At 32.5% G+C, this 25,830-nt stretch overlaps 1 protein-coding gene across 3 annotated transcripts in view; it reads right to left on the bottom strand.

Annotated features, from left to right (window-relative positions):
• Positions 1 to 25,830, bottom strand: part of LOC107440417 (uncharacterized) — a 789,850-nt gene that overhangs the window by 27,246 nt on the left and 736,774 nt on the right. For all 3 annotated transcript variants that reach the window (XM_087157952.1, XM_087157951.1, XM_087157953.1), the window contains 12 exons: positions 25,366 to 25,605; positions 23,570 to 23,932; positions 22,900 to 23,001; positions 21,594 to 21,697; positions 16,624 to 16,806; positions 11,832 to 11,891; positions 11,059 to 11,158; positions 9,112 to 9,279; positions 8,030 to 8,111; positions 3,814 to 3,937; positions 669 to 721; positions 463 to 580 (listed from right to left, as the gene is read on the bottom strand). In XM_087157952.1, the coding sequence (XP_087014078.1) occupies positions 463 to 580; positions 669 to 721; positions 3,814 to 3,937; positions 8,030 to 8,111; positions 9,112 to 9,279; positions 11,059 to 11,158; positions 11,832 to 11,891; positions 16,624 to 16,806; positions 21,594 to 21,697; positions 22,900 to 23,001; positions 23,570 to 23,932; positions 25,366 to 25,605 (1,697 nt within the window). The remainder of the gene's footprint in view (positions 1 to 462; positions 581 to 668; positions 722 to 3,813; positions 3,938 to 8,029; positions 8,112 to 9,111; positions 9,280 to 11,058; positions 11,159 to 11,831; positions 11,892 to 16,623; positions 16,807 to 21,593; positions 21,698 to 22,899; positions 23,002 to 23,569; positions 23,933 to 25,365; positions 25,606 to 25,830) is intronic.

Below are 25,830 nucleotides of genomic sequence, written 5' to 3' on the forward strand. Positions count from 1 at the left end.
GTTTATCAAAAATACAGTTATGCCTGCAAAAATTTCGGGATTCATTTTTGTAAGAATTTTTTTTTCTGAATTCTAATTTTTTCTAAAAATTAAAAAAAAGATGAACTTTAATACTATTTTTTTTTAGGAAACTGGAAGGCTTGGCACAAGAACCCACATGGGTATTTCCCATTCGTCATTGTTTTTTTTTTGTTTCGCTGAAAGGCCATTTTGTTCATAAAATTTGTAATTATTACAATTTTATGTGAGAATATTCCGTAAGTGTGCTTACATAAAATTTAGAGTAATTTTATCTGAGTGGATGCGTAGATTTGAGAAATAATAAACGGTACTCTGTAAATACACCGTTGTAAATACAACGGTACTCTGTACAACACCGTTCCATTTTCTCGAGATAATAGTTAAAAAGTATTCACATTGAGATACAACGTTTGAAATAAATATATGAAGCAAATTACTTACTGGAAGAGCGTAATGAGTAAGCAATAAGGCATATGTTCCCAATCTATGGCACTGACAAATACTATCGTTTCCTACTTGCCAAATTAAATGACAATAATTCGTCGTGAACTGTACAATGCTGAAAGATAGAATATTTCAGAAAATTAATACTCAAAAAATAAAATCGATATATTTTCTTTTTGTTTACATTATTGTCGAACACTTACCCACTTTCGAAATTTGCCATGGCGCAAGATATGTTCCATTCACTTTGCTTGTTCTAAAATATGAAATATAATTGTAGTGAAATAATATTCCGGACATATTTATTCATTTGATTCACTTTCACTTAAAATATGTTCTTACATTTACCGTTGTTATAAATTAAACTGTAGACGATTCTGTTTTTTTTCATACATTTAAAAGATAATATCAGCAACGTTTGTTAGTTTTTCTTTACGTTGTTTAGTAATTGATTACTTTTGCGTGACAAAGGGTGTTGTTTTAATCAAGGCTATTTATTAATATAGATATTAGGGTAATGGTTTTTTTTGTCACCTCCCCCTGAGAGGGATAAGTACTGACAAAAAACTTGGATTTAAAAATAACGTGATTGTGGTAAATTTATCATGAGTTGACCGCAAACGATATTGATAAGTTTATTTTGATAGGATAAACTTATACGTATTTCGATTAATCTAATAACATAAAGCTTCTGGGAAGAGTAGGAAATAATAATAAAAAAATGGAATTATTTTTAAGTATTTTCATTATGTCTGTATACGCCTTTCAATATTATGCATGATAACGTACACAGTAAAAACTGTAATATAATATCGCTCCGAATATGATGTTGAAAATACAAAAAATAGGGGTGGGGGAGAAACACTTAATGTCAAGGTAACACGAAATCGAGATTTTATATTCAATTCAAAGGGTGTCATTTAAGCACCTAAATAATTTAATGTAAGCACCGAAAACAGAAAAACAGGGCCCGAGCTAAGCATTCGCCACCTCGCCAAAAGAGATAAAATTGTAAATTTGGCGAATAAAATTGTGTTTTGGCGAACGATTTTTTCGCTCTACTATATATCAATTTAATGTAACGCAAAGTACTAATCCTATAGAAAGAAAGGCTTCCTTAAATTTTTAGATCTTCAGATTTGGGGTTTTGGAAAAAATTAATCTTAAGGGAAAAAGTTCAATGAGTTCTATCCTGGATATAAAAATCTGTTATATAGCTATTTTAGAGAATCTCTTAAAAGATTTTGTTTTATTCAATTCGCAAAAAAAAAAAAAAAAAAAAAAAAATTCAATTTTACCTGTTACGGATTTTAGTATTAAATGTTCGATATAATTTTGTATTAACTGTCATAGAAATTTCGTGTATCTGACAAAATAATTCTGAAAATATAAGGTTAAAATTATTATATATATATATAGGGTACTTTGGGATTACCCCGTCGACCTTTCAACGTTAGCGAAAATAAGCAAATCCTTTGGCTGCATCATAATGAAGAGCAATTTCCAAAATAAACATTCTAAACACATTAAATTTATCAAATAATAAATATGTAAGTGTAAAAATGCGTAATAAAAAGAATCAAAACAGAGTAAAAACCTCTATTTTTTATAATTAAAATATGTCACTGCACTCTCTTCAGTGCTAGGCAAATCCCAAATCCGAATAATTTTGCAAGGAAAAGTAAAAAAAGCAGTATATTTCGACACGCTCAAGCAATCGAAAACTAACTAGCATAGTCAAGGATTACGCAGTAAATATAATAAAATTTGCGGTTATTGGCGCAGAAGCTACATTTTGGCGATAATATCGGGTTCAGCAAAAATGGTCGACGGAATAATCTCAAAGTACGAAAATGGTCGAATAGGTAATCCCAACGAATCGAAATAACAAACTTTTTTTAAAAAATCTTATGCTGATATGAAAATTACTGTGAATAACAGCGAGGTGTGCTAACATGAGCTTTTTTTTTTTATTCGACAGTTGTGTTATTACACATCATTAAGGCAGCATTTTCCCCACCATGAATGCTCGTTCAACAAAGTTCAATGGACTTGTGAGGTATTAAGGTAGTTGTAGAAGAATGAATTTATTAGATTTTCAAATCTTCTAAATTTGTTCACGGAATTCTTTGTCTGGGTAGTTAATATCACTGCTAATCAAATGTATTAAATTAATGTTATATAAAAGTGTAAAATTCGTTATTGTTCGAAATGTTTAAAAGAAAAAATACGTCGGAACAGGAGTAGTATGGTACAGGTAAAAAGTAGGAAATTTTGCTATTGGCCAGTGGTAGCATTTTTTAACAGTCGCTACTTTTTAAAAACATGTAAAACACTTTTTAAAAAATTGAAACTTTTAGACAACTAAAAAATTTTTTGATATTATTAATAGGCGCCTTTTTTAAGCATTTTTCAAAATATGGTAAGCACTATAGAGTTTATTTTTAAAATGAAGAAATATTTAAAGAAACAAGGGTCGGGGCCTGATCTAGAAATGAGGGCCCCCTAATCGTTATTTTTTACAAAGTTTAAATATTGTTTAATTATGAAATGTTTTTAAATTATTTCAATATTTGTTAAGCCATAATTCTAATAGGCAATATTCTTTAGGAAAAATACAAAACAAATTATTAGTAACATTTAGGAGGGCCCAGAAATGAAGGGGCCCTAGCTCTGGACATCTCCGGCCTAATGATAAATCAGGCATTAGTGAAATAAAGTAAATTTCAGAATAATGTATAATATCTATATTAATTTCAAATTTATTAAACAAAATAAATATAAAATTAAATATTGAATAAAATATCGGGTGCATTTGCGACAAAAAAAAAGTCGAGAAAGGGTGGCGATTGTCAGATAGTTTTTGTTTCTTTTCTTATTTGTTATGATTTGTTGATCGAATATAAATTTTGGTCTACCGCTTGACCTTCATACTAAAGTTTGTTCGCATACACTTTAATGGAGAAACACTTACACATTTTAATTATTTTAAAAAATCCACATTACAATTCGCAACTTTTTATTGCAACAAAATAAAATTATCGTAACTAAAGCCGAACACATTTAAATGAAATACGTAACTACGCGTCGTGCATTGTTTTCAAGCTAAACTGAAATTAAAATTAATTTCGTCTTTTTTTTTACATAAACCTTACGCGGCATTTAAATATGTATTGTTTTAAGATTTAAATAACAGAATCGGTGTAAAATGGAAAGATGGCGGCTTCCTCTGTACTTATCTGCTAATGAATGCACATTTGAGAAAAGAGTAATTAAATCATGCAAATTGTTTGTCAGAGCGGCAACATTAATTATACAATTGTTAATTACGATTCATATAATACTTACAGCAAAGGTGTGGTTAAAGCTCCTTAATGATATTCTGACGTCAACATCTTCCTCTCCATTCAAATCGTCGCTTACTCGAACGCCCACCAAACTGGAGATCAATTGATATTCGACATCAGCTACCCTAGAATAATGATGATGACAATCAATAAAATATTCTTCATTCGCTAATTATTGTGGATATAGTTTTTTTTTATTGCAGTATGCGTAGCGTTTTTAAAAAGTGCTTAATTATTAAAGTGCTTAAAAGTCCTTAATTATTAGACACACTATAACAAGGATGGGGAAACTACGGCCCGCACGCCAACTGTGGCCCGCCGGAGGATTTTATCCGGCCCGCGGATAGAATTTTTATTTGCCGATCAGCGGCAAATATAAACAATATACATCCATTTTATTGTCGACTATGTTTAAAATTATTTCTGTTTTTCCTTTTTTAACAAAGTACTGATGACATTTTTACTTTCTCTATTTTTGTTCTACAAAACATAAATTGATGGAAATAGTTAGCACAGACAGCTTCTATTGGTAAAATGTTGAAAGCAGAAGTTCTTTATAGAATAGCCGTAGATTGGCTCCAACTAGCGTTTGTCCTTCTCGAGGAGCTGACTAATGGAATCAAATATAGGTAAATTGTACTTCACATTTGGCAGACTGCGCATTTTACGCTCCAAAGAGCGGACAATCATCTGAAGCAGTTGTTTCTAAATATGCCTAAGTTTGACAAATCATTACCAAAAGCTAGTTTCCAAAATTTAAAATTTCACGCCCAGAAAATCAGTGCTATGTTAGCTTAATCTTATATACGTGAACAAGAGTTTTCAATTATGAACCTTAGAAAAAATTATTTCAGAAGTAGACTAACAGAAAAAGATTTAGCCTTGTTCCTTAAAATAAGCACATCTCACTTCGAACCTTAATATAAGGAACTTTTAGAAATGAAATCGCAATTTCCTTCATCCCACTAAATATTTAAATTAAAACTTGTATATCGCTTTTTTTTCTTTCTTAAATTTTGAAGATCTTATTTGGCCCACCAAAAATTTTTTTTCTTGATTTTTGGCCCTCGACCAAAAAAGTTTGCCCATCCCTGCACTATAACATGGTGCTTAGTTTTTAAAAAGTGCTTAAAGGTGCTTATTTTAGATTTTCGTTTTTTAAAAGCCCTTAAAAGTAATTTTTTCATTAGGTGTTTTTAAAAAGTGTTTAATTTTCTCTTTTCCAAAATGAGATTTTTTTCTTTACCATGCTGAATTTCGTCACGTATTATTCAAAAGCGTCATGTAATGTGCTGTTCAACGTTTTCACAATTCATTTCGGCGTACCGTCGGTCCATAGCGTATGAAAACGCCAATAATTTTTTAAGTTGGATGAAATACGTGGGAGTCCGCATGTGCGTCTACTGAGTTGGATTCGGTGAGATTGTTGCACTCTTATGTGCAATTCTGCTGCATTTTACAAGACATTCTCAATTTCAGACTTCATTTTCCATCCTCTGATATCGAACCGAAAAATCTTTAAAGCATTTTTTAATGGATAATATAATCAAGAAAAGAGTTCTTTGTCGTAAACTGGTTATTTTTTATCATGATCATGTAAAGTCTTCGAAAATTATTTTGCATTTTGTTATATAGTGCTTAAAAATATTTTTTGAGTGCTTAAACAGGATGCGTAGCCAAAAATAAGCTCCTTTTAAGCACTAAAAAATAAAAAAATAAGCTTCTTTTAAGCACTAAAAATTAAAAAAATAAGCTCCTTTTAAGCACTAAAAATAAAAAATAAGCTCCTTTTAAGCACTATATACAATAACAAAATGCAAAATAATTTTCAAAGACTTTAAATTACCATGATAAAATAACTAGTTTTTGACAAAACCTCTTTTCTTGATTACATTAACCATTAAAAAATGATCAAGAGATTTTTCTTTCCGATTTCAGAGGGTGAAAAATTGAACTTGAAATTGAGAATATCTTGCAAAATGCAGCGGAGTTGCAGATGAGAGTGCAATAATCTCACAGAACCCAGCTCACTAGACGCACATGCGGACTCGCATGAATTTCATCAAACCTGTAAAATGATTGGCGCTTTCCTACGCTACGGACCGACGGTACGCTGAAATAGATAATGGTTGAATGAACTGTGAAAAGGTTGAATAGAACAAAGAGAAAAGCACGCTTTTGAATAATACGTGGCGAAAATTGACACGGAAAATAAGATAAAATCTCATTTCCGAAAAGGGAAACACATTATTGCTTATTTTTTGTTGAAACATTTGGCTACGCACCTTGTATTCGTATCATTGTTTTGTTTTTTAAGAAAATGAGATAATAAATTTATTTTAGTTATATTTTATGACAAAATTCATTCTTTTCGATGTCTTAAATTGATTAGAACTATAGGCTGTCCCAAATTCACACAAGATCATAGAAAAAAAAATGTTTTCAATTCGCAAAGTATAGTAGGGGGATATCAGTCGAAATATCTCAGACAATAAAAAAAAATGGTTCGAAAATATTTACGATAATGGGGTGTGTACAAAAGTTCTGCCTCGTGTTTATATTTAATAATTTTACAACCGTCGTTGAACGGCCGACCCAATTTTTTGCGTTTACGACTACTACTGTTCAACTCCGAAGCCTTGTAATTTTGAACCCAATCCAGAAGACAAGGGAACTCCTGAATGCCTTCGTGGAGGTCTTTTTCTGATGGAACTCACCCACATTTGCGTTACATGGGGAGGAAGACCACGAGAACCTCACACGGTTAGCCTGATGGCAAAGGGACTCTTATCCATGATCCGTCTACCACTGAGGATATTTCACGTCGGCACTGTGGTCGGATTCGTATCGACCGGCCATCGCTGAGATTCGAACCCGGTTCACCTCATTGGAAGGCGAACGCTCTATCCCCTGAGTCATCACGGCTCTTCTTATAAAAAAATAATGGCATATTGATAAAAATATGGCATTGATAATTAATTAACATCGAAAGGAACAATTAGGTTTCGTTTCGATTGACGCGGCTTTTTTTTTCAAACGGCTTTCACAAAGATGTGTTTTTATGCAATTTGATTTAAAGCAAATTTGCTTTAAATAAGATTACTTGCATCAATTGAAACAGAGACATAAATTATTTAATATTACTGAAACCTGAGGCAAAAGCGTGTGGGAAAAGGAAAGCTTTTCGCTGTATTATCTTTGTTTCACTATCCACCAAGAAAATTTGCATGGGAAGTCTTTTTTTCAAATTTTATCTCCGTTATGGATGTAGTTCTACAAGTGATTGACTTCATCCGTTGGTAAGAACGGGAGTTCGAATCCATCGGACCGAAGACTTCCCGTGTAGTAAATGGTCACTGGTGCACGTTAAATCTGTCGGGTCACTAAATCTCCCATGTTCATATAACAGAGTATACCTCTGGGGTACTCAATTTAAAATTGATCGCTCTCTGGTTCAGGTCAAAATTACGATCTGTGGATGAATGAATGAATTTGTCCGTCCTACAAACGGGTGTGACGTATGGGTGCAGCAGAAGTCGAATTCTTTGGCATAGATGGCGCCAATGGAAAACAAGAACAATAGCACCTCCAGTGCCTTAATGGCCTACAACAACATGAAAAGAGTGGAAACTGAAGCGAGTGACGTCAATGCCCATAACTTCTAGTTCGGACATCCGCCGATATTCGGAACATATAACGTCAGCGTCATACTCGTGACTTCCTGACCGTCGTATAGTTTGGCCAGAGGTTGAACGCAGAAGCAAAGGTATTTTTTAAAATTAGCTGTTTTAAAAGATAGATGGCGCCACTGGAAAACGAGAATAATCGCAACCATTGCCTTAGTAGCCTTCGACAACAACATTAAAATAATTCAGAGATTTACATTAAAATGAACTGTTACCCTCCTCCTGCTAAACTAAATTGTGTGACCTCCCCGCGAGTGTCACTAATTATTATTTTTCATTTAGTATTTTTTGTGTTAAATAGAAAGAAAAAAAACATCAACAAAATATCGCATGCCAAAAGATCTAAATATAATTTTCTTTTTTTTTATAAACAAATTTTTTTTAAAGCATAAAATGCAAACTATTATAGTTTGGTTGAAATGATTTGTAATTAAAAAAATCTCATAAAATTACAGAAATTTATCTGTTATAGATTTAAAAAAGAATGTATGTTTAAATAGTGTATATACAAAAGTTTAAAGGAGAACTCACCCTCTCTTCGTGAAATACCTCTGCGGTAAATGTGATGATAAATTCTTGTAAAATACAGCAACAACTGATGCAGTAGAATTTCCTGAAACATAAATTTGATTAAATATATACACTTTGAAAGTTGTGGAAATACTCAAACTAATAACTCCCTTAACTTGGTGTCCTGTTGTCTCAAATATAGTGTACTCATGGTTTAAAGCCCCATGGAGAATTAAAATTTGTTGAATAAGTGTATCCCGTAATATATACAGGGTGCGTAGCGTTTTTAAATAGTGCTTAAAGGTGCTTATTTTTATTTGCGTTTATTAAAAGCCCTTAAAGGTGCTTTTTTATACTCAGTTAGCAAAAAGTGCTTAATTTCCTATCTCTAAAAAAAGAGATTGTTTCTTTGGCTTGTCGATTGTCGTCCTAAATTATAAAAAAAGCATGATTTTCACAATTTTCTCTGCAATATTTATCAGAAACTAGTTATTTTTATCATGATTATATAAAGTGTTTGAAAATGTTTTTGAATTTTATTGAATATATGATTATAAAGCAAAGAACTTAAAACGATGGTAAAAAATTTTTTTATTATTGCACAGATCTTAATTATGATTTTTTTTTTTTTGGAAAGTGATTAAAAATATTTTTTGAGAGCTTAAAAAGTGCTTAAAAGGTGCTTATTTTTTGTTGGAAAATCTGGCTACGAAACCCCGATATATTTTTATAACGCTTAAACATTAGTTTTTAAGTATTAATATTTCTGCAGAATAAAGTAACGAAATTTAACTACTCACTACTGAGGGAGGCGGGACTGAAAAAACTAAAAACCAGTTTGATTGTGGAGAGAAGCGGAGAGGAGTAGGAAGGAGGTTATTTAAAACACTTCCAAGCTTCACGACGCTACCGAACTTGTTTTTAATTTTTTTCTGTCCCGCTTCCTTACAAGAAATTTGACAGATTTCAATAGCTTTAATATCGATAGGAACTTATAAAACTGTAAATAAAAATTTCTTATTCAAAATTTAGTACAATAAATTTTCATTCTGGTTAAAAGATGGTTTTCATTCTGGTTGCCAGAGAAATTATAAAGCCATTACCTCTAGTTTCATCATGAGCCAAATGACTGAAATCCAATTCGACAGAATTCGTCATCCAGGCAAACTGCAGGGGTGGAGTGTCCGAAAATTTATTCACAGCTGTGAACATTTGAGATGGCAATTTCAGAGTCTGCTGCAAATCTCCGGATAACTTCCCAACTTGGACAGCTGTAAGAGTTTAAATGACAAAACATCAAATTATTTAACTTATTTTTGAATGATATAAAAAATTGAATAAACGTTTCATTTTTATGAAATCATTTAAATAAAACAAGTTAAATAAGACAATATTGCAATCACTAATGACAACAATAAATATCAAATATGATAATACCACGATCATTACTGATAACTATAATTTTCGAATAAGCTAGGGTTGATTATCAATTTGATTATAAGTTAAGGTTGATGATAATCGATAACATCAAAGTGATACCACACATAAGTATCAAAAAGATAACATTACGCATAACGATAATTATTGAGAGTGTTAGTGAATTTTAATTGGATAATGAAAATATCGACCCTGAAAAACTGGTAAATACTCAATATTTTTCAATAGAAATAAATTGGGAAAATATCTTGATATTTTGTGATAGTATTTGATAATACATCGTGATATTAAATTCCGTACTTATCGTATTCGTACTTGCGAAATTAGTCCAGAAAATAAGTACCAAGTATACAATCAAAGAAAGAGGAAAATAAATCATTTGGAAAAAAAACAAGGTTCATAGATTTATTAAGACTTAGCACATTTAGTTTATTTATTAAGAATTAGCACATAAATATAATAAAACCATTATCCTCTGATGAAAGATTTTATCTTACAGCAGAAACTCCGTTAAAATACGGGTTAGGGTTAATCCGCTAAAATACGGGATTAACCATTTTTCGCAATTTACTGTAGATGATGTGCGCATTAACGGTATCGTTCAAGTTCAGAAGTTTGTTTCCTTCGTTCTACCAATTAATGTGTTGATTGTTCAATTGTATAAACAAATAACGTCGCATAATTAATTGCTATTGTTCCAACAAAGATCTTATTTTCACTTTAACTAGTGCCCACTAGGTAATGTGCAGATCTTCTTTGCAATTTGAAGATTACCAAGGTTATTTGAGGAATGAAACAACTTTTTGGAACAGCAACGGAATTGTGTAGTTAATCTGTATAGTAGCTAAATAATCATTCCTTATTTTTCAAAACCGTCAATGAATAGACGACCCAATTTTGGGTTCACGACACTAATGCTCAACTCCGTAGCCTTGTAATTTTGCACCCAATCCAGAAGACGAGGGAACTTCAGGATCAAGTATTGGTAAAAGTTTGCCTTCGTAGAGGACTTTTTGAGGCAACTAACCCGCATTTGCGTTACATGGAGAGGAAGACCACGAAAACCTTCCACGGTTAGCCTGACGGCAAGGGGACTCTAACTCATGATCCGTCTACCACTGAGGATATTTCACGTCAGCACTGTGTTTGGTGCGAGCCAGATGCAGAATTCGTATCGACCAGTCATCGCTGGGATTCGAACCCAGGTCACCTCATTGGAAGGCGAACGCTCTTTCTCCTGAGCCCTCATGGCTTAGCTAGCTAGATAATCTGTTGAATAACTGATTTCTACATTTTAGCGGGTAAGTATTTTCTGCCTGGTGGGAAGGGCGTACAAATTACCAAAATATAATTGGGGGCCAATGATACTCAATTAAGAGTGGCAATAGTTATCTAAAATGCTAATATGCATTAGTATTAGTTTATTTGCGGTCCCCTAAAACGGAAAATTAAAACGGAAATTTAAGTTTAAATAATGAATTAATATTTAAAAAAAAAACTGTATTAACATTAAGTATCATCCACTACAAGTATAAACAGAAATGCATTTGAAGTTGAATGGATGAATAAAAAGTATTTTATTCATGGTAGGAATTGAAAGAAGTCAAATTTACCCAACACTTTTCTCTCAAACATTTCAAAGCTGACAGCATTCGACTTTTCTGCGTATTGGAATCCATACCCAAAAATCAAATCGTGAAGTTGAGTCAGTTTCTGTAGAGAGAAAGGATTATCATGTCATACTGTAGTAAATGAAGTTAATATAAAACTATGATATTCCACAAAAATGAACTTGTTTTTTCAGGTGAATTTATGGGTCATTATCGGTGCATTAAAGTTAGACTCTTTCTTCGAAAATATTAATGTCCGAAATATTCATTGAAAAAATAGCCTTGTTATAACACATGTTATTTTTGAATAATATATGATCCGATTATATTTCTTTAAAAATGAAAAGTATATACACACTGGGTAATTAAAAAAAATTAAAAAAAACTATTAGTTATTATTATTTTGAATTTCCTTCAATAAGCTTAAACGTGTCACATTGACTGTTTAATGTTTTGTTCCAGGATTGTTTCAAATAAGTTAGTTAACAATTCTTTCGCAATTAAATTGCATTAATGTATTTTTCTCTCATACAATATGAAAGAAGAATTAAAATGAAATCTTTACTCATAGAATGTGGAGTAGTGATTAAGTTATGAGTTCAATACTCTAAGATTTAAGAGTGAATTAGTTATGTTCTTGAATTTTACTTTAAAAATCGATTATTTTATTTATGCCATTAAATATGATATTAAAATAATGTTTATCAACATTTAAATATGAGAATAGAATCTTACATCTTAGTGACAATAAGTGATTAACAGTGATAGAATCTTACCTTTTGCTTTCTAATAAGAATGGGGGATTCCAGAAGAGCTGATGTAATATCAAGGAACGTCTGTTAAGAAATAGGATAAACATAAACTACTGATAAAATGTTACATTTAAAAGAATAATGAAAGTTTTAATACACATAAGCTGTGAAAGTATTATATCTGAATACCATTAGAACAAAAACTATATTTTAAAAATTAGTGTATCTTATAAAATGGTTCCCGTAGTAGACTGATCGTAAGGACACGGTTCCCCGTAGAACACCGAAGTCAAGCATCACTGGCTATGGTCAGTAAGAGGGTGGGTGACCACTTTGATCAGCCTGCGTAGGGACCGCGGATGCCCGGCATGGGTCCTCGTTAAACTGTTCTACCGTAAAGTGCTCAACTTCGCACTCTGATCATCGGGCTACCACAGCAGGGGAGCCATCCCCTCTGCAGAGGATCAAAATTGTGATGGTATGTCTTCGGATCATCCTCAGGGTTGTTTCCCCAGATCGTCACCAATAGCCTATTGTGCAACTCTAGTGCGACGTAATTAAAGTACCTACCTACCTTATAAAATGGGTTAACAAAAAAAAGACTATAAGCAATTTCTTACGAAGATGCCACACTACGGGAGAAACTTTTTGTTCGTAATTCTCTTCCATCTCCATTATTAATTTTTTAAAAAGAGTGAATTCAGACAAACCTAGAGTAAGCCATTATAAGGTCCTGTTGCTCAAAAAAAATTCAAAATATTAAAATGCAAACATATTATTGGAAAAGAACTTTTTCGTTCCCTCATCTTAAGCTATCGTCTCATAATTTATTTTCATTTTGATGTTTAAAAATTTTTTTTTTTTTAGTATTTGAAACTTTGTGGCTTGTGGATTAGGTTTGTTTGAATTCACTTTTTCTAAACTTTCAATTTTAAATTAGTCATTGAGGTAAAAAAAATTGCAATGAAAAGTTTCCTCTTAAAAGAAAGAAATGTCGAATATTTAAATTTTTTTTTTCAAAAAATAAAATAAAATAAAAATGTGTTGGCCAAAGAAAAATGTTCACCAAAAATCTTCGACATGTGAAAGTCATGTTTTTTTGTGGTGCAAAGAGAACCAAAAAAGAAGATTATTTGGTAATTGATGATAAACTATGATTTCCGAAAGATTTAATTAGAATATTAACTTAGAGGACTTTACTAAAACAGCAATAAAAATAAAAATTTTAATGTGAATTCTTAATAGATAGATTAAAATTACATAGAGAGCCAGAGTTTCTAATTATAAAGATAACTGTGGTTGGCAAAACTGAAAGATTAATTGCTAGATAAGTTTACTATTTGTCAGAATTATTTATTTACTACAGGAAATAATGATTTCCTTCCCCATTAATCTAACCAATTAATATTAAAAAAATGTCTGTAAATCTTTCATATGACTGGAATAAAAATTTCTAAAAAAAGACACATTTTAAGTATTAATATATTTTTTACACTAAAACTCGTTTATGAAGTTGATTTCTACTTATTTGTTTGAAAGTTATTGTCGAAATTTGAATAACAAAAAATGCAAATTTTGCATTGAAAAATAGTATGAATTGGTTTAAATCCAGTTTATTATTATAAATTGTTTATAAATGGAGACATTTATGTAAAAAAGCAATCAATGCTTTAAAAGACATTCAATGTAGCATGGTATACAAGAATGATATATCTAAAAATAAAAAGTAATTTTATTCACTTAATATCACACATATTAACGCATTTTTAAAAAATCTATAACGAATAAAGTTAGTATCTTTTCCCCACAAAATCTAATGATATTATAATAATAAGAATTAAATTTAAGTATGGCATACATTTTAAATAAAATATTAAACTTATTGCAAACTGAAAAATTTTTAGTGAAAAATGCTTAAGATTTAAATACCTCTCCTTTTAGAATAAACTAAATCAAATAATTTACATTTCCCAAATATAATTAATTTGCACAAGATATTTAAAAAATTCTTGAACTTACATTAAAAATAAAAAATAAAAAGATTAAAAATGGCATATTGTGAAGCATGTTAAATCACATAAATAGTTGCAATAAAATAAATAAATAACTTATGATGCGCTACTTCTAATCAAGAAATGAATGCAAGGCAATTAAATTATGCTGATTTTATAAACAATTGTGCCTTTGAAATTGAATTAAAATGCTTCATTAAACAATGAGTTCTAGAAAGGAAAAAAGGATAATTATTTGAATGAAGAACTTTTTTATTAGATACTTTCACAAATTACGTTTTTAGGAGATACTAAAGTGGAAAAAAGACTTTAAACTAGATTAGGTTTGTTTATTTAGTGTATCAGAGTTGTTAAAAAAATAACTAACGAATCATTTTCGAAAAACAAAATTATTTTCGTTCGTTGAAAATTTCATTAATATGCTCCTGAAAGATTTTTATTACTTTATTTAATCGCGAATTTGGACGAATGCTTAAATTTACTAAAATGTAAATAATAAAAGTTAAAATGTATATGTATATATTTTTTTTATCTAAACGAGCTAATATCGAAAAGGTTGAATTAGAAGTAATTAACTTTTTTTAAATTAATTTAAGTTTCAAATAGAAGTTTAATATATAATGTTTTAAAATAATAGCTGTTAAAAAAAATCAACAATTTAATCTTAAATTAAATTATTTTGATGTGTTTTTGAAATACTTTTGTACATAATTAATTTATGGTGGACATAAATATTTTATGGCTTAAACTGATACGTAACAGCAAACTTAACATAATTAGTATAAACTAGCGACTAAAAACAATACTTAAGTATACCTTTTCTTAAAAAAATATCATTATAAATTTTAATTTGAAGTTAATTAAACTTAGATTTAAACTTTTAAATTTAAACAATGTCCTTATTAAAATTTCTGGTAAATGTTGTTACATTTTGCTCATAAATTAAATCTAAATGCTAATGTTTAAGTTATTAACTACATTAATTAACACTAGATTGCTCCAGAAAGTTATTTTGACTGCTTCTTAACTGCTTTTTCATTTGCAAACAATGTACAGATAATAATGCATAAATAATGTTTTTTTTTCCAAGTGAAATAAATTTTTTTATTGCTAATATTTACTAATAACTTGTTATATAACTGTAAATAATATAAAAAGTATTAAAAATTAATTAAACAAATTTCTTCACACATTAGTTAATCTTTCACAATGCAGTCATTTTGACTGCTTTTGGGCAATATAGGTACATACTAAGTTTCAGTCATATATACTAGTATTACTAGTATATATGACTGAATATATACTAGTAATATAATGACTGGTACATACTAGTGTTAATGTCAGAAAGATCAGATTTGTTGTAAATTTACACTATTTCTCACTGTCTTTTGTGTAAAAAAAGTACTCTTTGCATTTTTCTTAAAGTTACCCAATAATTTCTTTGAAAATTGTCGACTCAACATATAATATAGATTCAACATATAGTTATAGCTGTAAGAATAAAATGTAAAAAAAAATCTTGGAAAAGGATTCTGAAAATTTCCAAGTGACTAATAAAGTGAAAAATTTGATTAATCCTTTTTATCCACATGACATTAGTTTAAATTATTTTCTTTATTTTAATGAGTATTTTGGTGAACAAGTGTCATTATTACAAATGGTGTTCATGGAATCTAAAATATTAGTACTAAGAGATGGTATCATTTGTATATTACATCATTTATATACTTAGATATTATGATATCTGATATCATTTGTAGATTACAATCAAATGTTTTTAAGTGAAATCCTGAATCAAGTGAAGTTTATTCACAACAAATAGACTGGTGATAGGTGATTTCAAATTTTCCTTCATTCCCCGTAGGATGACTGTGATCTTGACGATGTTTTTTCCCCTCTTACCTCTCGGATCATCTTCGGGGATGTTTTCCAGACCGTCGCCAATAGCCCATTGTGCAGCTCTAGTGTGACGTAAATTAAGTACCTACCTTACCTTACCTAAATATTAATTTGTGATCTTATTCATTTTTCGTAATAATTTCAAAATGTATGTTAAGGATGGTGATTAAGCAACACCATACCACCGATATAGGATTTCAATTAAATAATCCAACGATATGTTGTTTGGCAAGTCAAGGAATAGTTGTAGTTGTAAATAATTTACATCAAACTAGAGCTGCCCAATGGGTTATTGGCGACTGTCTGGGAAGCATTCCTGAGGATGATCCGAAGAAATGCCATCATAATTTTGATCCTCTGCAGAGGGGATGGCACCCCCACTTCGGTAGCCTGACGATCTGCGTACGAAGTCAAACACTCTACGGTAGAACAGTTTACAGAAAACTAATACCGCACACCCTCGGTCTCACCGCAGAGTGGTCACCCCCCCCCCACACACACACTTGCTTTCAGTAATCTGCTTTAAAACCACGTCTTAACGATCAGTCCACTGCGGGACGATTCAGGGAATAGAGCCTCCGGGGTGACTCTCATTCAAATCACAGCTATGACTGATCATTTTGAATTCTGCTCTTGGCTCGTCAGTTCACAGTGCTGACGAAAAATATCCCACATTGCACGAATTAAGGGTTAGAATGCCCTTGCCGTCGGACTAATTGAGGGAAGTTTTCGTGCTTTTCCCCTCCGGGTAACGTAAGTGTGCGTCAGTTCCTTCACAAAGACTCATTTTGTCCCATTGCTTTTATCCAGGAGTTCCTTTTTTCATCTGGTTTGGGCTCGAAATTATTAAGCTAGGGAGTTGAATATCCTTGAACTTAAGAATAGTTGTAAAAAATAATGCTTACCGGCCAGGATTCTTGACTTCCTTTATCTCCGTGTTTAATGTTCAAAATATCTTGCAGGACATCGACTATGGGTTCTCCCTCACAGAAATGGAGTTTGGGTTTTTTTGACATCAGGTATCGTTTCAATCGAGAGAGGAGAGCCCCAGCATCACTGATCAGGTAACCCAAACGTAAACTTTCAACCTAAGAGTAAACTTATATTCAGTGTTTGAGGACAAAAATATATAATACGAGGACAGTAATATGAGAACAATAATAGTCTAACGATAACAACAAATAATAATAAATAAAGCGTGGCGAAACTACCACTACGTTTATTAAATATCAATTCCTTAGTATATAAAGACATGCTAATTCGATTCTATCTTCAATTGGTACCTTTTGATCGATGAATTTTGGCATGGTCGAATGCTATTTCCCCACATTGGTGACCAAGACGTGATGAGCTCTCTTACATTGAAAGTAGCGCCCACTCCGATGGATTGTCCACATTGAACAGTTGATTTTCTCATTTGTGTCTGCGTCATCTTCCTCCTCGCACTGTTGCTACTCAGTCTCATTTACGCACAACGGGATCCTGCACACACTTGACTGCTAATAGCAACACAGGAGAGACCACACACAACCGTGAACTTAATACAGCTCTCACGACAAACACTCAAAACTATGTGAACTTAATACAGCTCAAACCACTAGTGTTTAAAATCTGGTGAACTTAACACAACTCTCCCGAATATTCCGGCGTAACTACCACTACCATTATTAAGACATACATATAAGACCCTAGTATATAAGACATGCTAACTCGATTCAATCTTGAAGTACCTTTTGATAGATGAAGGTTGACAAGGTTGAATGGTCTTTCCCAAAAAAAGAAATAATTGGAATTGTTTTAGTTTAATCAACTGTGTCAATATATATTTTTCAGTTTTGTGCATGATTTCGAAATGCTGCTCAGTATTCATCTATTGATGGTGTTCTTTTTTTACTCAAGTTGTGAGAAGAACGTGTCTTCATCTAGTTATAAATATTTGAGTTCGCATAATAAAGTCAAAATGTTTAGGTTAACAACATCTGACTTCCTCAAACTTAGAACTGTTTAAATTAGTCTTTGTATATAGTTCGTTTGCTTGTTTTCGTATGCCAGTTTAGGCAGAGGGGGTGCGATTGCTCTTGTTTTCCAGTGGCACCATCTACGGTCAAGAGTTCGACTTCTACCACACCATACGTCACACCCGTTTATAGGGATTAGTTCATTTATTATCTACTATTTATAAGAATCTAATGATGGTGTCGCTGTTTTTCATTGTTGTCCGTGCATTTTTATTGGCCGGGAAAATCACGTGGTAGGATCCAGTTTTTCCTCATTCATTTCCATATTGCTTTGGTTGTCATCAGCTTAAAATTAATAAAAGTCATAAAAGTATTGCTTTTCTATAAATATTTTGTTAACCCTAATTCAAAGTTAGTTCCTGTATTGCTATTATTACGTTTTTAATTCAAGAATTTAAAACTAAGAAAATTGCTGTCGTTTTTTTTATTATTGTTATAACGTAATTCTGCGCTACATTTTAAGATAAAGTTATTTAGAAAGGTGGTCTAATCTTATTGACTGTTTTACAATTATTCTTTTTGTGCAAATAACATTAATATACTGTAATAAATTACAGTTAAAGGGATTTGTTTAATGATTTAGAACTTAACTATCAGCTTCATGCACAATGAGATGGAAGCAAAAATAGTATTTAATATATCCGCCCGTTCGGTAATCGAAAATATTAAATTACGATTGCAAACTCATCAAATTTGTTTGAATATAAATACTATTTTAAAAAATTATTACTTAAAAAAATTACTTTTGTTCACCATTAGATCTAGCTATTTATATTACTAATAGATAATATTTGGATGGGGAAAGTGGAGGGTCAAGCGTAAGCAAACAGAATTCCGTTTAGTACATATATGTTTAATGAAGAAGTTTAACTTTAGTTGAAAAACTGTTTTCTGCCAAGAAACAAAAATTATTGCGAAGAACATCGGGGTTGGTGAGCGGCAGCAAACAGGCCGCTTAGTTCCCTAGTATAAACAAAACAAACTTCAATGTTCTTTTGTGCAGGCACAAAATCTAATTAAAAATCGTCGTCAGTATTAACGATCTGATCTTATATTAATTGAACAACGTTTCGTTAATTTGATACAATTGTCTTTTTAAAAGAACCGTTTTGTAAGAGGCTTTCTTTTTCAGATTAGAAGTGAAAGCGAGGCATGATTTTAAATATTATTAAGCCTTTATCCGCGGTTCGTATACATAAAAAAAATCTTTTTAAAAGGCGTTACACTTTACACGAAAGGAGAAATGACTTGTAAAACTTTAAAAGTCAGCGCATGTATCATTTTTCAAAGAGTTTCGGTGCATAAAAACACACGCAATGGAGCTGTTTAATTTTCTACGATCATTAATTAACAGCTGTTTACGCTTTAAAATAATAATAAATCATTTTACTTAATAAAATTACACGTGCTTGCTTACGTAAATCTAGAGCTACAAAAAATTATTTGTACGGAGCAATCAAGCGAAATTACACATTCAGCAATGTATCACTAAAAGTAAGAGTTTTTAACAAAATTCCGTTAAAAGCTGATACAATCTAAAATGCTTGAATGTGTCTACTTTTTATCCGTAAAATGCATTTTTCCAAATTAACATAGGAGTTAAGACCTACGTGTTATTATATTCCACATTTTTTAAATACAAAAAGACTTTTCTGATAAATAACAAGATTTCTATGTACTTAGTCATGTGGATTTTGCAGTTATTATTGGACAAAATTGTTTAACCTCTTGCCAGTGTCGCCTGAACCCAGTTCGGGCAACTACTACGTGCATTTTTGTGATGCAGTAGTACGTTACCCGAATTGACTTCGGCCAGGAGAAGAACTAACGTTTCTATTTGGTGAAGCCAGAGCCTACTTTAGGATACTTAATTCACTATTTTCCTAATAGATGGCGTTAGTGGTCCTAGTTTTCACCGATTACGTCGAGGGAGGGAAATGAGGGTGGCAGTTTTGGGACATACCATATAAAGATTTGTAAAAGTTATGTATTGAAAATCATATTGTTGTGTTTTTACATTATATTATACTACAAGTGGTGATCAAATGAAAAGGTACGAAACGACGTAAAAACGTAACAATTAAATATTTGCATATTCCGGTATGGGAGAACGTAGCGAGACATCTCGGGATGCGATTGGAGTCTCTGACTGGGATCGGAGCATGCGCTGGTGCCCGCATGAGCAGGAGAGAGCAGAGGCTCTTATCAAAAGCGGCGTCCAAATGATGCGGCAGTCCGTATGAGGACCGGATGGCGTTCGCGTTGCAAAATTCGACGATTGAGGAGCAGCGAGGTGTTATCCGATTTCCTCGAGCACAGAAAAACCATTACCTCCGATGTGTACTGTGAGACACTCTGACGCCTACGCAGGTCCATCAAGAACAAAAGACTGGGGCTGCTCACGTAGGGTGTGGTTCTGCTCCACGATAACGCGCGTCCACACGTCTCCAGACTCACTCATATGAAACTGGCCAAGTTCAAGTGGGAGACGTTTGACCATCCGCCCTACAATCCGGACTAGTCGCCCTGCGATTTCCATGTGTTTGGTCCACTGAAGAAACACCTGAAAGGGAAGCTCTTCAACTCGGACGACATACACAAGGACGCTGTGAAGGACTGGGTCTCGTCAAGACCCCATGAATTCTAGGAACAAGGAATCCTGTGGCTTTTTCATCAGTGGGATCGCTGTGCACAGGCCTATGGTGTATATTTTGAATAAAGTCTACATTTGTACCCACCGTGTCGTTTCGTACCTTTTCATTTGATCACCCCTTGTAGTTATATTATATTTAGCTTCAAAATTTTGTTTAATTTGCTCTAATTGAATAAGATGTGTGTGTAATCCCTTACTTTTTTATGTGTATGTAAAAATTATAAATACAGTAGTTATTGCATTTAAAATTTTATTTTTGCAATAAAAAACTATTTTCTAACTTTTATAATGATATCAAGAGCAAAATTAAATGGTCAAAAAAATTTCCATTTTTGATAAATTTTTCTGAAATATATGTCACTGTTAAGGGGTTAATGGCAGGCAGTGAACCTTTGTTCTTTGCTTCGGAAAATGCCGAAAGTGTTGCTCTTACACGTTACCCGGTGGGCACCTGTGAACCTAAGGCGAGCAACATACTTACGCCACGCTGCTGCTTCATCGGTTCAGGACAACACACAGAGAGGGATTGGAACCCGCAACCTTTGGCTTTTAATCAGACACGCTAACGCTCGGTCATGGCTGGCGGGAAAAATTGCGAAATGTTGTTACCGGCCAGTAATAAATTTGCACATTCTAATTGTGGCCACTTTTTAAAATATGATACCACTTTTTCAAAAATTGAAAACCATTGACATTATTAAAGAAAAACATTTCTTCTGAATAATTTCTTTTGGAGCATTTCTCAAAATGTGGTAAATATTACAAGGTTTCTTTTTATTTTTATTTATTATTCTTTTTTTATTTCTAATAGCAAGGCAAAAATAAAAACAAATGAACAGGAACAGAAGTAAAGATACACAAAAATAAAAAATCGAAGTCATTGCCTCATAAGACATTACAAGGCTTATTTATAAAAAAAAAGGGAAAAAAATTCCAAGTGCGTTTTTGTTCAATTTAAGTATTGCACATAAAGTTTATACCTAATAAAATTTAGGGCATGCATTTCCCAATCAATAATGCAACATGAAAATTAGTATGTTTATTAAAATACGAAGTTATTTGTAGCTACATGAAACTGAGGCATTCTATGCAATTACAAATATTTAATTTTTGGCAAACAAGGTATTTTCTCTAAGTCAGTTATAACTGAATAATTAAAGTACCTTTAATTATTCAGCTATAATAACTTACTCGAATAACTTACCTTTTTCCTGAGGCTGACGAATCCACCAGAAAAACAGCCTGAAAAATCAGGCTCTTCCCAAACTGCTCCCGTACTCTTTGCAACGCACTTACGACGAACATCACCTGGAAACAAACAATTTTAATTTTTCAACTTTAAAAGCAAATCTTTTCTGTGTCATACACAGCAGATTTTATATTATTTTATAACCATCGTTGAACAGTCGACTCAATTTTATGTTGTTGTTGTTAATTTACGTCGCACTAGAGCTGCACAATGGGCTATTGGCGACGGTCTGGGAAACATCCCTGAGGATGATCCGAAGACATGCCATCACAATTTTGATCCTTTGCGGAGGGGATGGCACCCCCGCTTCGGTAGCCCGACGACCACTCAATTTTATGGGTTAACGACTACTAATGTTCAACTCCGTAGCCTTGTAATTTTGAACCCAATCCACAACAAGGGAACTCCTGGATCGAGCATTGCGAGAAATTCGCATTCGTGGAGGATTTTTTTGATGGAACTAACCAGCATGAGCGTGACATGGAGAGGAGAACCACGAGAACCTCCCACGGTTAGCCTGACGGCAGGGGGACTCTTACTCATGATCCGTCTACCACTGAGGATATTTCACGTCAGAACTGTGGTCGATGCAAGCCAGATGCGGAATTCGTATCGACTGGGATTTGAACCCGGTATGCCTCATTAGAAGGCGAACGCTTTATCCCCTGAGCCATCGCGGCTTCATACACAGCATATAGGAAAGCAGAAGAGAAAATGTTCATTTTATGTTTCACGTATAAAATACTCATTTGTTCATGTGCCTGAATTGCGCATGTGACAGGCCAATCATTCAATAGAATTGTAACTAGCTTTCACATTTTTGTCTCCAACTGTTTCCCCGCCGGCTGAAGACTCCCCGTGTAGTAAATGGTGACTGATGCACGTTAAATCTGTCGAGTCGCAAAGTCATCCTTGTCTTCTTTCTTGTTTCCTTGTCTTCTGGATTGTGTTCAAAATTACAAGGCTACGGAGTTGAACATTAGTAGTCGCAAACCCAAAACTGGGTCGACTGTTCAACGACGGATATATTAAAAAAAACGATTGCTTTCATTTACAAAATATAATTTCCAAAGAGTACGTCAAACCTTCAAGAAACATTTCTATTAGCAATTAACCAGGATATGAAATTTTTAAAAAAATGAGCATACTTTTAACTACCATATTTTTGAAATCTGTTTTAATAAATTGTAGCAAACTTTTATTCCGAAATGAAATTATATAAAACAGTTCACAAAAACAAATATTGAAACTATGTTCTCACCTGTGTAACCAGTAGGGCAGAGTTGAATGTTTACAGTGTTTGGGGCAGTTTGTGTCCATCGCACCTTCAAATAGTCCTCTGCCGGACAGCAAGTTGACCCACCTGGACATGAAAATTCCAATAAATAAACACATAGACAAAACATTACCAAATACTAATACCACAAAATGACTGATTCAATTTGAACGTAGATAATAAAAATGTGACTTGATTAAAAATGCTTCGTTAGTTACATTGTTATTACAAAGGCAATAAATTTGAAGGAAAAAAAAATATGCATGAAGTTCAAACAATTTTAAATTTTGCCTCTGGGTGGCACTAGAGTTAAGAAATATTCACTCATTATTCTAAAATTAAACTGAACGTATTGCAGTCCTCTTCTGACAGTTCAGAGAAATGTCTGGAACGATAGTGGTTGTCAATAGACATATGACCGAAAAAGAGTTAAACATTAAGCATAGTTCATATGCCCTTTGTCAGCAAATCGCAACCCCCTTTTGGTGCTTACGCAATATGTGAATGCCCGTGAACAGTACCGTACAAATCTTTCAAATCAGTAAGGTTCTTAGCTGTGATAACTGAGAACAGACAAAGGACTGTGGTTCTCAGTTAAAATATGACCGAAACTACGGAAACTACATTAACTACGGAAGAAATTATCTTTACTCACTGTCTTTATCGATGACGGTGATGATACTATCCTTTCTTGTAGAACCTGCTGAGCTGGTGATGATGCAAGAATACATGGCGGAAGATTTGGCCCCCTGCAACAGAATACGACTACCAGCCGGAAACAGATCTTCAGCCATCTCGGGTTCGATACTTGGGTTGAGCACTCTGCCGTTCTTCAGCCAAGTGTAGCCAAAGTTACCGTAAATATCTTCCCGGGAGAGACAGGTGATGACGAGGGGTGATCCCACATAGATGGTTGAGGTGATGGGGCTGAGCTGGGGTTGAGGGGCGGACAATACGTGGACGTATATACTTCGGTTCTGGACAAAACCCCAATCTGTTACTTGGCAAGTAAACATTCCTAGGTAAAAAAAAGAAACGAAGAGTAATAGTGAGCATTTGACAAAAACTTCGCGGATTTAAAAATTGTAACGTTTAAAAAAACCTGTTTTTTTTTAAGTGACAAAATATTTAGAATGCATTTCATTTCTTTACAAAAAACATAGAAGAATATTGCTTGTAGTAACATTTTGCAAATATCCGAGAGTAATGTAGGTACGTAATTTTTATGGTAAATTAAATATTAACGCTTACATACTTTAAATGAAAAAAATAATTTATTTTACTAAAATGTATTATTTTTTATTGTTTTTTTTCATTTTTATAAATGTGTAAATACGTTGTATAACTTCTTATTTCATTCAAGTACGACATTTTAGCATGGCATCAATTTTTTTAATAAATATTCTAGCTTCAAGAATATTTAACTCTTTCACAAAAAAATTTTACTTCCCATTCCTTTGTCAGATTTAGTTTATAGCACTGTCTAAACAAATTACATAGATTATGGAGTCTAAGCATAGTAACACAACTGTCTTTTGTCTTACTCTCTCACCCTTTTTCAATTCCTACTATTAGCTCACACTATCTATTTAATCTTACTATATCTTATTTAAATTTTCAATTGTTAATAAAATACTTGTTATTCATCCACTCAAATTCAAATACATTTTTTTTAAACTTGCAGTGGATGACACTTGAAGTTAATACAGTTTTTTTTTCAAATATTAATTCATTAATCAGATTTAATTAATTAATTTCTGTTTTATATGAGAGAAAATTTTTCAATTATTCAATGAAAAGTAACTAAAATAGAATTTTTCCCTGTTGACTTTAGTAGGAATTGGCTTTTTATATTACTTATTCATTTTTAAATTATAGAACATCATTCTTGCTAGCATTATGATGGTAGAGTGCGCAAAAAAATGATAAACCTGAATAAATTCTGATTCATTGATCAGAATTTTACCCACTAAAGAATTAGTATTAAGGGTTCGAGATCTGAATAAATTCTGATTTAAAATGAATAAATTCTGACTTATTGATCAGAATTTCACGCACTAAGAATTAGTATTAAAGGTTCGAGACCTGAAAAAATTCTGATTCAAAATGAATAAATTCTGATTTATTGATCAGAATTTTACCCACTAAAGAATTAGTATTAAGGTTTCGAGACATAAACAAATTCTGATTCAAAATGAATAAATTCTGATTTATTGATCAGAATTTCAAGCACTAAGAATTAGTATTAAAGGTTCGAGACATGAACAAATTCAGATTTAAATTGAATAAATTCTCATTTATTGATCAGAATTTCACGCACTAAGAATTAGTATTAAAGGTTCGAGAACCTAACCTTAATATACTTATTTAAGGAGATTTATTAGTCACAAAAAAAAGCTATAATAGTATAGCCCTCCTAAATGATCATTATCAAAATACGTGAAATCAAACCTGTATCTAAACTGGCCACTCTATCGAATCCCAGCAGAGAAGTGAACTGTTCTTGAGAATTCTTGGGCACCATTGTTGTCCACATGCTTCGGTCAGCCGAATGAATGTGGACAGGAGAATTGTCCCTGAACCACACCACCTTCATCTCGCTCGACCCCTCGATCATGCAGGCAAGGGTCAGCTCAGTTCCTTCGGCAACGGGCATCATTTCACTGGCCTCCATGCGCTCAATTCTCAGGGCTAAAATAAAAAACATGACACTCAATTTAAGAAAGCATTGCACTTCTTAATTTACAGTCCCTGGCGAAATTATTAGACGTACTATAAGATTCCATGTAAAATCTTTATTATCAGTATATACTATACAGCTTTATCGTTTTCACGCGACTGAAACCGGTTTGCACTTGTTTACATTCGTGCAACAATTGGTAAAATTTGACGATGTATAACATAAATTCGATGATT

Source organism: Parasteatoda tepidariorum, chromosome 2 (assembly GCF_982258835.1).
Source record: "Parasteatoda tepidariorum strain Cologne lab strain chromosome 2, Ptep-v5.0, whole genome shotgun sequence".
NCBI lineage: Eukaryota > Metazoa > Arthropoda > Arachnida > Araneae > Theridiidae > Parasteatoda > Parasteatoda tepidariorum.